At 48.6% G+C, this 11551-nt stretch overlaps 1 protein-coding gene across 11 annotated transcripts in view; it reads left to right on the top strand.

The window, feature by feature from the left end:
• The window catches only part of dlg1 (discs large 1), a 764145-nt gene that overhangs the window by 352227 nt on the left and 400367 nt on the right, over window positions 1–11551 (top strand). For 2 of the 11 annotated variants that reach the window (XM_065447295.1, XM_070532040.1), the window contains exon 1: window positions 1688–2237. The exons of the other annotated variants lie outside the window; for them this stretch is intronic. In XM_065447295.1, the coding sequence (XP_065303367.1) occupies window positions 2187–2237 (51 nt within the window). In that variant the 5' untranslated portion in view covers window positions 1688–2186. Of the gene's footprint in view, window positions 1–1687; window positions 2238–11551 lie in introns of those variants that run through there. 11 annotated transcript variants of the gene reach the window in all.

The following is an 11551-nucleotide window of genomic DNA, read 5'->3' as shown; positions in this document are numbered from 1 at the left end:
ACACACTACACCCAGTTCTCTCCTAGTACACAGTGCGGTTGTAGTTTACGTTGCTAATAATGCTTAGTCGGAGCTCCCCGATTCGTCACTCGTTATAATTCGGCATGCGCGTTTAGGCCAAACGTCGGTAGCGCAGAAACAAAATTGTAAACGCACAACTGCGCTGTTTGCGCGTACGTAAGATGCGTTGATGATTCCGTTTTTCTTCTCGCGTGATCGGTTACCACGCTCCCCGTTGCCCCAGAGCAACGCACGCTGTTCAGAAATAAGGCGCCACCTCTATAGTCTTATGAGCAGCCTAATGAACCCGACTTGCGCTTGAGCGATATATGCATGCGACGTAGAAGAGGTAGAGGGTGTGGCGTTGAACTTCAGACTACGTTCACAGGGAGTGGGCGTTCGTCTTGTAATTTTTAACACGCTTGGAACGCGGGTCATCTGCGATGTTCTTTATCCTGTCAGCGGAACTTTATGAACTGGGAAGAATTTCAGGAACCATGTGATGGATCGATCGTTGATATGTCGTCGTACGCAAAAAGATCGCTCATTTTCTGGCGTGTTTTGGAAGATGATGTACATCTTTTTCTTTTCTTTTTGAATTCTGCCGCTTTACTCACTCGTATCGTGTTGTATTACTTAGCGAATGCAAGTATTGCTCTCTTAAGTTGCCTTTTTTTCGAAGAACTCGGTTAAATGACCATTTTGAGATGATATAACCATGCGTTGTTAACGGAGTGCTTTGCCGTTTGTTGCGTTCTGACGTCTTTTATCGGCACCAGATAAAATAGCAGGCAGGGGAGAGTGTGAGAGAATGGTGACAAAAAAAAAAGGAGAGAGAAAAAAACATTTGTCGGCGTAAAAAGCGTATCCGTCAACGTTAACGGTGGGTGATATGTCTTCTATGGCCATATGGCTTCTAATTACTGTGTGATAGGCAAAACTTGTTTTGCACTTAGAATTGATTTGAATTCAAGACCAGGTATATGTACGATCTGGGCCAGTCTGAACATGGCCCAATCGCCAGCGCGATCTTTTTTTTTTTAATATGGCATGTAGTCGCAGTAATAAGACCGAAAGAATGCCGTGTTGATTCTTCATTAATTTTAGAAAATAACGCAGTTTCCACTTAATTGGCATACAAATATATCTAAAATGTACCATATTGGTTGTTCAATGACCGAGCTCCCGCTTTTATCTCCGCCGTAATAGCGCGAAAGGGGCGGACGGTGGTGGCTACGGAGGACGTTGATTGAATGTCGACGGCTGCTCTTGTTTTCTTTTTCTGTCTGGAACGGCGCCATTTATGGACGAATAGAATCGTCAAACAACGCTGGAGAATCCACGCGAGTATGTCTGATGTCGCCGGCCCTTTAGTCGCCAACTGCGTCGGTCGATCGCGCATTGTTTCTCGGTTGCTCTGGCACCCCGACTTACCTTCGTCAATGCGCGTGCTGGCGGTCGCGGCATGCTTTTTTGTTGTTTTGTTTTTTCTCGATCTGCGGCGTACGTGAGCCAAGGAGTGTATACCGGGGACGGAACCGAGCTCCGCCGGGTTCTCGGGTGGCACAGAAGGCGCGTCATTCCTCGTCTCTCGATCGGCTCGTGTTTTTCCGTTTCATAGTGCGCACGGCACCATAGCCGCCAGCGTTGACCTGCCGCAGCAGCTGCTCTGTCAGTCAGGCATCGATCAGCCCTCGCAGTCGACGTGCGGTGACGACGTGTAGCGCTCGAGATCCCTGAGCTTTTGACGCATCTCTGGCTGTACTCCAGGGACTGCTTTCTGCGTCTTCGAAAGATAGGCCATCACAGCGTTGAACGTGCTTTTTTGTTGTTGTTGTTGTTGCTTCCCGTTTCACCGAATGTCCAAGTGATTGTGCCATGACTAGGCTCTCGGGCGGTTTCGATTATGACCGCTAAGTGAAAGTGTACTCAACCGAAGCTCATATCAACAAAGGGGAGTGGCAGTCCTTTCCCGGCTGAGGGTCAACTTCGACACATCTTCGATCGTGGCAAAACTTTCCGTTGGAGACGTCCAGTTTACTTACCTGTTCGCGTATTTTATGGAATGAAAGGGTTCGCATCTATTTCCGAGTACTTGTAAGCATTGACGCGGTACTTTCGTTATACTGAGGCAATGGACGACCTCCTGGTGTAGCCCCGGTGAGACTTTTGACGACCTTTCTATCATGAATGGACTGATGCGGACTTGGGCTCGCCGCTCTTACTACGAGTACTTGGTAAGGAAGCAATGTCCGCTACAGCGGCAGCGTGCCATTTTTATTCTTTCCCATTGAGAATTCGCGCAGTGTTTTCAATTATTCGTTCCATGGTATCTCATCACAGAATTCACTTCCTTGCATTCAGTAAAATTGCAGGTGGGTTCACAAGGTTACATGCATTCTTGTGTATTGTTACTCCGATGTCTATTGTGCTGTACAACATATAATTAGTTCTGCACTTAACGCATAGAAACTTATGGATCCCCCCCTCCCCCCTTCTTTCTTTTCTGTCTTGCAGGTAAGCACTATGTGTACATCTTTACCGTGCAATGTTCGTCACGGTGCTGTTGTCATTAGCGAGGCAGAGTGAAGCTGACATCTACGGCCACTACAGGTAATGTTTCGGTTCCCAGGTCAAAATTTGAGTTTCAGTGTTTTTTTAACAGGAACTGCGTGGTGCCTCATTGAAAGTACGTGCGGCACTGAGATTGCGTCTGCGAGGAGCTGACAGAGTTTTAGATTGTCTTCAAACTTTTCACCGTTTGTGGCTTATGGGTGCACCTAAGGAGTGACGGTGGTAAAGACGCTTCGTCTAACCACAAAGCCTTATCTACATGCTTTCGTGTTCCACGAGTACTCTTGTAAAAAAAAAATATTAAAAGGCAATATTAGGAGGCGAACGCTCGACCATTAGCTGCTCCCGTCGCGTGAACGAGCGACCATCGTACAGCCTACTGGGTCATGCATGTCATATAAGGGACTATAGGGAAGAGAGAGAGAGAAAGCAAGGACAGGAAAGGCAGGGAGGTCAACCAGAAGAGCACCCGGCTTGCTACCCTACTCTTGGGGTGGGGGAAAGGGGTAATAGAAAGAGGAAAAGAGGGAGAGAGTATAGTCCCTCCCACACTATAGGGAAGTTGGGAATCGAAGCGCCCAGGGCAGGCACAGAAAAAAATACATCATTTCTTTTCTTCCGGAGCTAACAAGTTTCGCCAGACGTGTGAGCGATATATACTCTAATTGCGTGAGCCTTAAGCACGGTTCCCTATACGTATGAACGCGGTGCATGAAACGCAATGTGCTAACTTATTTTCGCGAATTTCTTCACTGTCAATGCGCGTAACTTTCGTACGTCGAAACTGAGCGAAGTGCCAAGATGCGGAGCTGCATACATATTATAGAGGTGGCATTTCGCGGTTTTTATTTGTTCGCAGGACAGAGATGCGCTCATTGGCACTGTAATTCGTGGCTCAAGATGTGCCGTATATATGCAGCGGTATAAGCAGCGCTGCGGTATAAGCAGTGCTGGAACGTTGGGTGCGGTGTAAGCGTTTTGTGTCTGTGGTAACTCCGCTAGCGTTGAGGCAGTGCAAGCAGTATAATTCTTGCCTCCTTATGTAGCAAGAAGTAACCAGTGCCACGTTCGTACGCCAGCATCTCCTTTTATCATGTTAGTAATAGTAAAAATAATAAGCCTTGCACGCGCGAAAGGAATGTTTAAACGTATGTTTAAACATCCGCGTTTAAACTCCACGTTATATAGAAGTCTTGGATAAATTGCAAAGTTGGTGTAATGTTGATCGTCTCCATGCGTATAGTTCCGTGCTGTTCCTCTTTATAGGGGTGGGAGTGGGGAGGTGGCATGTACATGCAGTTTCCGCTTTCTTCCAGAGCTGTAAGCCACTGGCCCGATCTTTAAACCGTTATTGGGCGCCGTAATTTATTCCCCACGGCCGCGAAGTTCTAATGAATGACGCTCATCCTCCCGTATTCCAGTCGCGGTCAGAGCTCTTTTTTTCTTTATTTCGGTACTACGCGTTTAGCAAGCATCCCCCTCCTGCGAGTGGCTTCCCGCGTATCGTTCCCGGTTTATAGTTTCGCCTCTTCTCTCGCTTACACGTTCAACGTATGACGCAAACAGCGCCTAGACAAAACCCGCGCGCATCGGAGTGCTGCGCTCTGGCCGCCGCTTCGCGGAGGAAGTTCGGCGGCTGCTCGATCGCGCAACTCCACGAGGAGAGACGTGCGCGCTGCGTACGTGTGCGCACGGCGAATAAGAGGCGCGGGGTGATGAGCCGCCGGTTTTATGTGTCTCTCTGCGCGGCTTGTATGGTGCACGCAAGCCGACGCTCGCGATCGAAACGACGCCATGCCTCGCGTGCTCGCCCTCCCTCGCTCTCTCTCGTTGTCTGTGATATGTCCGTCCCGGCGCAGCGAGCGAGAGACCATGCACTGCTTCCTCCACCACCGCCGCCGCCTCTGCCGCCGCCGTCGTCGTTGGTCGCAGTGTAACGACTTGGATCTTGTGTAATGGCGACCAGCAGCACCGCGCTCTCTTTTTCCGCCTCTCTTTCGTTCTACCCGGCGTTTCCGGTGCCTTTGGATATGCAGAGAAGCGCTGCCCACAGGGGCGTGACTCTACTTCCAAATTGCCGCTGCGTGTGGGCGCACGCATCTCTCGGCGAGGACGAGGGGGCGTTAGTTTGCGAAAGGAGAAAAAAAAAAGGCGATATGTGGTGGCGGCGAAGAGAAAAAAAAAGAGAGAGAGAGAGAGAAGTAGCGTTCGCTTTGTCGATTAACCGCCACGAATTTGACTTTTCGTACTGCGTCCGGGAGAAGAAAGGGGAATGCGGGGGTGCACCGCGTGCAGACTTGCACCCACGCGCTTGCGCCTGACAGGTTTGACTGGTGTTACTTCAACTTTTCTTTAAATTTCTTGTTCGTCCATATTAATTGCCCTTACCTAGAAATTTCAGATTGCTGTGCGAAGGTAGCTCGAGTATTCGGCAGATTCCGGCCGCGCGGAGCGGATGTAGTTTGGCGCTATATACTTTTTAGCGTTTACATGATGTGCTACGTCAGATGAAAAGATCAGCCCCGTCAGTTGCAGTTGGCCTGCAACTATTGGCCTGTGTCATACTGTGACGTTTTCTTGTAAAGCCTGCTGCCTTTTTGGGTGTTCCTTGTGTAAATTATTTGTAGAGCGAGAGAGAGACAAAAGAAGGCAAGCAGAGGAAGTTAATTATTAGTACACCTTTCAAAACTTTTACCTTCTCCTCCCCTCTGATCCGCGCTTTTTCTCTTTTGTTTTTCTTCCTAATTCCAAGAAACAGGTAATGACCTTAAAATAACATTCACAATAAATTGTTGTTGCGCACAAACTGAATGACCAAGGACATTGATTTGACAAACACAAGCGCAAGTCACTGAGTTTGGACTCAACAACTATTTATTGTGGACTGCTACCAACTAGCTCAAACCAGTGTGCTTTTCTTGAACTAACGTCCAGACATGCTTCGACTGGGGCTGCTAGCTTGTATGGCATGACTGTGTGGTGCATTCTTCGTGCCTTGATTTTCGTATGCGCGTCCGTGTGCGTCCGTCCGTGCGCGCGTGCGTGCGTGCGTGCGTGCGTGCGTCCGTGTGTGTGTGTGTGTGTGTACCACCGTTGCAGCGCAACAATAGACCAATGAGTCTTTAGTTTCGCCCTATATATCGCTGGTCTAGAAGTACTTTGGCCGGCTGGAAATCTTTCGCTCAGTGCTTTTGTTATTTGACACTGTTTCTTTATTTCGGCGTTAAACAAAACAGTTATCTGCTGTCGACTTTGTGTTAATCAGTGGCCATATGTGTACAAGTTGCATATGTACATGTCAGTGTGGTCATCCTGTACTAACTCGCGCAATTTTTTAATGTTTTACCTGCGTGTAGAAGCTCAATAGATTTTGCTTTTAATTCTTCAATCTTCTTTTGCGCCTGCCATAGGGCATGTCACTGTAAACAAAAGAAAGAGTGGGGGGGGGGGAATTGAAGGCTGGACGAGATCGCAGCTTCAATATCATGATAGACATATTAAGAGAACCTTTCGACAGGAGTCCATCTTATAAAATTCTGCTTTGTGCCGAGAAGATGGGTCTCTTCGTCTACGAGTAAGAAAGTAGTGTGGAGTGGAATGCTTGGTTGAGTATAGTTAGGTGAGCGGGGAAGGGAGAGTTGGAAACAGATAACCGAAGTGAAGGCGCCATTTGGAACTCGCCGTTTTCTTGTCGCCGGGGCACGGACGGCCTGATGCGGTCGGCGCGCCGTAAAGCTGCCCGGTGGCCCGATCAAGAGCCGTCGGCCGGACATTTATTAGAACTGATCGGGTGCTTCCGAGTACGGTTTATCGCGCGCGCGCAGGACTCGCGCGAGCGCTCGGCGGCGAGTTCTGCTCGCCCGATAAGTTTTCGCGGGAGACGAAATTGCGCCACTGTGTCGCGACCCGTCGCGCCGGATGGGGTCGCGCGCGCAGCAGCAGCAGTAAACTCGGCGTGCAGCCGCGCTTTGCTACAGCGAATCCCTATAGGAGTGCGTAATAAGGAAAACTTCCCAAGGCCGTGCTGGGTAATTTTGCGCTTGGCGCGCGCGTGCTCCGCCTATAAATAGTCCGCACTGACGCCGCCATGGTCCGTGCCTGCGCCGATGCCGAGCGAGGGCCGCGTGCAAGCGGTGTAGAACGGCTCGACTTGCGTACAAATCTTGATTTTCTCGCAATGAATGCAGAGTGTATAATCACCATCCCATCTTGTGCAGCGCGCAACCGTGCCGAAGCCACGGTCGGTGCACGAACGTCTGTTGTAGTTCGGATTGTAGGTGCCTGCCTCAATAAGATGAAATGCTCTCGGTTCAATGCTTATAGCGACCGGTATACTTTCCTGGAGGGCATGCCCTGCAGCGCTTGCGCTATTCTGCTCGTGGACGATTCCGAGCACACTTGCGCTTTGTTTTAAAGGGCAACAGAAGCGGCCTTAATCCGCAACCTCCGGTTGCCTTATGACTGACGTCATCATTGCGCATGCTTAATTTTGAATGTCCAGCTGCGTTTGATACAATAGACCAAGGTATACATTGGCAAATTCCGCCATAATGCCGCGTTCGTATTTGCCAGCTGGGTTTAGCCCATGGGACTGCTCGCTACGGCCTCTCTTATTGGCTCGAAAATGCCGCCGTTGCGGAATTTGACAATATGGGGTAATTTCACGGTGTCGAGAATAGCATGCCGGGTGACTTAATACGAAATATTTTAGTCGTTGAATCGTGGCAGAATGTACCCTCTCACACCCCGACCCGATACTGTGAGAAATTAGGTATTGGCACTGAAGTATCGCGTGGTTCAGGACAGGTTGAACCAGAAGCCACTTCAAATCCGACGCTTTTTCATGGTCGCATTTTACTGCGGTCGCGTGACTTCTTAAGCTACGCAGTCGCTGCATTTGTGTGAATTAAGGTTGAAGTTTTAAGTTTCTTTGGCGGGCGGGGGGGGGGGGGGGGTAGAGGGGAGACAACTTGGTTGATATGTATTGAAGCAATTATAGCGGAAAGAAACACGGACAAAGAAGAGGACAGGGTACCATGGGCGCTAACTCACAACTGGTTTATTGGTACCCCCCAGAAAATAATGGAAATAATAGATATAAACAGTATACAGTATAGCGCATGCGTACACGTTCTTCGTGGCATAAAAAAAAAGAAAATTCAGAAAGGTTGCCTATAAGCTTAAGGTTCTAGCCAGAAGTATAGATACTGCTGCTCGTAAACTTTTAGAAGCTGATCACATTAGAAGAAGAGGCACATATTACGTTAACGACTCGTCGATTTACTTATTTGGTAGCGACGCATGCCTTTTTGGACTTTCTTTTCCTTTGCCATACAGTACGTGTACGCATGTGCTACACTGTGTGCATCTATCATTTCCTACGTTTTCTTTTTTTCTGGGGCCACGCAGAAACCCAGTTCTGAGTTAGCGCCCGTGATATCCTGACCTCTTCTTTGTCCGTGTTTCTTTCCGCTACAATGGCTTCAATACATATCAACCAACTTGCCTCCCCCCCCCTCCCACCCCCCCACCCCCCCCAAAAAAAAGCTTTATTGTATTACTGCTAGCATCACAAGCAGTGCAAGAAATCTTCTTTGATTGCAAGAGCAGTCTTTGCACCCTTTTTATCAGTACAAAAAACGGCCACGTCGTCTGCATATGCAAGAACCTGAATTTCATTAGACGGCAGCTTAAACCCTTGGAAACGTTGTTCTTTCAGAATGCTCATACAGAGTGGATCTATATAAAAGCAAAACAGAAGCTGTGATAAAAGGCATCCTTTTTTTACTGATGTTACTGGCCTAATCGGATGGTACAAGCCTAATCGGATCGGAGAGAGAACCATTCTCTGTCAGCCACGTTGAGCCATTAGCATAACATATTCCGACACCTCTAAGGAGCAGGGATCCGTTGCATTGCGACACCGTTGCAACGTGCGACAGTGATGAATAACTTTGAGCAAAGCGCGGCCGGAGGCGCCATTCCACTGCCGACGAAGTGCGGGACCATCGCAACGCAGCGAAATGTGCGAAGCGAGCTGCTGCAGCCTTCTCTCCCAGAATAAAGCTATGTTGAGAGGTCACAATATGGCCGGTGTGTCGTCTTAAGTCCTTGCGACCTCGTAAGCAGCAACGTTACACTCTGAAACATAACGCAGCAGCACTAAACTCAGCGACACACTGAGCGACACACTCAGCGACAAGTAATGCTTTCGCCTTGACGCATCACAAAAATTGTTGCTTAGGTGCCTTCATAGGCTTTTTTTTTTTACGAAATTATCGTGCATAGTCGCGTCATTCATAATTATAGAGATTTATGTTGCCGAAACAGGAAAGCCTATCAACACTTACGGTTGGTGCCTGAGCAATGGCGGCCGCCAGTCGCAGCTTGTACACCTGTGTATAGCGTGTTCAGGCAAACGGAGGCAACGAAACGAAGCAATTTCCTCTTCCTTCTCGATGGGCGAAAGGCACCGAGGGGGCGCCACTTGGCAATAATGGTGTGCAGTCGTCGACGTATAAAGACCTCCAGTGTATAGGCGTTAATGACGAGAATCCCGCCGCCCCCTCGCTGCTGGCTACCACGGAGGATGGTCGCTGCATTGCCGTTATTAAATTTGTCATCAGTACGCGTCTGCAGTCATCAAAGACCTGCAGGCTTACTGCCGATGGCTGCTGGGAGCTTTCGCTCGCTGCCTGGCGCGTAGAGCGCATGTTCATGTTTAAACGACGTGCTCTTGCCTCGCCCGTGATGACCGTTCGGTCGGAGTGCACGACCTCTCGCGCTGCCGTGCTTTCAGAATTCATCGTCCGAGTTCATCGTCACGTTGATGTGTTTTCTCTCGCTCTCCCGTCCGTGAAAACGGGCGGTAATCTCAAAATTCGAAGACAATGAGGAAGCAAGGAACGAAAACTGAACGGCCGTATGAGCGTCAACGTGCGAGAACAAGACCCCGGGCGCTTTTTCCATCTTTCTGACGGTCGTTCTCTTCTAATTATGTCCCTTTTTTATATTGCAAATAATGGTTGCCCAGCCTTATTGCCAAAGAGCAGATGAGCGCCTTCTGTCTATCCTTGTTCATGTCGTTTCCTTTCTTTTCGAGCATATATATATATATATATATATATATATATATATATATATATATATATATATATATATATATATATATATATATATATATATATATATATATATATATATATATGTTTAAGGCTCTCTTGTCTTTTCTATTGTCCCCGAAATGACGATGAAACGACTGAGCTGCTGATGACCCCCCCGCGGAGCTGGTGCCCTTCTGCTATAAGAATATATGACCATTATCATTTGTCAGTTGAAACGGCTCTTTTTTATAGGGTGTCCGCCCTCTATAATATTCCGAGACCATCTTAACCGTAACCTCATCTCTCTTTATCAGACCATTTTTCCCAATTGCTCCTTTATCTGTCTCTCTCTTTGGTGATGCAGGGCACGCTCTACTGATCTCTGCGTGAACTGCTAATGTCCGTTTATTAAAGCGCGTAATGACCGCTTTGTCATTCGTTCGGTCTCTGCTGCGTTTGACCGTAATGAAGGGGGGGGGGGATCTTTCTCTTGTTCTAGCTTGGGTCGTTTGAATTGCTGTGATGAAACGGTTCGAATCGTTTTGCCGTGACCGGTTTCAATGTCTGCTTCTCTTTCGTGGCGAACCATGCTTTCTGTCCTTTCTTTATATATTCTGCCAGTCGTGTATATGATCGGAGCGTTCGTTGATAGAATGTAGATGGTTTCCTTTAGTTTTCTAAATTTCAGTGCGGAAAGGACGCTGGGGACAATGTAACGGAAGCGCCAGAATGGTAACCAACGCAACTTACTTTTTTTATTATTTAAGGTATCTCTCTCTCTCTCTCTTTTTTTTTTTTTATTCGCGAGCAGGTGAAATAATTTCCCGCGCTAAGGTCGCTAGTCGTAGTCTCGTGTTTACTCAAGTTAGGGACACTGAATACTACGCGGCGTTGCCTTTTTTTTTCTTTTTTTCTTTTTGTCTGCAAATTATCTAGTATTGAATTTTGAGCGGCTTCCTTGTCTTCCGTTGACTGACGTGCGTGTTCTACGCGCTTTGTAGCATGAACTGTATAAGGTAAATGGGCGAACCTTTGCAGAATACGACACGGGTTGTCATCAGTCTCTCTATGCGCAAACGTGACTGTGTGCTACGCGTTGAGACAGGTGCAGTAGACTGGGAAAAAGAGTAAGCTCTAATTTTTTAACGAAATCTATTTTTCGTCTATTTCTTCGTTTCTCTTCTCCTTTCTCTCGTTCTTTTTTTAACCTGATCAGTGTACCCCCCTCCCGAGCTTTTGAATCGTTAGAATAGCAGCTTGGGCTTGTTGGTTGGTTTGAATCGTGAGATTGGCCATATGTGCGGTAAACTCTCTCAGCTTTCCGGACCCGCGTTATCGTTCGGTCTTGTTCGACAAGGGCGCCACCGGTCGGGTGTTTTGCTCGCCGTGCATCGCGTTAAAAGTGGGCGAAACCGGTCTCCCGACGAAGTTCGAGAACTGAAGAACAGACTCTGATGAGGCGCGGAACGATCTCCCCGAGGTGGCGGCTAAACGTTGCGTTGCCGGCCATGGCGCGCTGCGGTGCCGTCGTGTGATCCAATTAGCGGAGTGCGCATCCTGTGGGCAGCTGTCCCTGGAAAAGCGGGAACCCAGCGGGAGGGCACCGAGCTGGAGGAAGCTAGGCATCTGCGCTCGGGGATGCGGCGGGCAGATGCGGCGCGCTTGATAACGAGTCTGATGGGGAGGGGGGGGGGGGGGCGCAGGCAGGGGGTCGTGCTGGTAGATCTCGTCTCTTTCGGTGTGTGTGCGAAGCGGCTGCCGTCGGGAATGCGCCCAAACTTTGGCGAATCCTGGAAATATCTTCGCGCCATCATATTTCCTTGTTTCGTTATGTGCAGTACTGTGTGCTTCCTTCCCCCCCCCCTTTTTTTTAT

Source organism: Dermacentor albipictus, chromosome 1, assembly GCF_038994185.2.
Source record: "Dermacentor albipictus isolate Rhodes 1998 colony chromosome 1, USDA_Dalb.pri_finalv2, whole genome shotgun sequence".
Taxonomy (NCBI): Eukaryota; Metazoa; Arthropoda; class Arachnida; order Ixodida; family Ixodidae; genus Dermacentor; species Dermacentor albipictus.
This window is presented reverse-complemented; position numbering and strand designations above follow the sequence as displayed.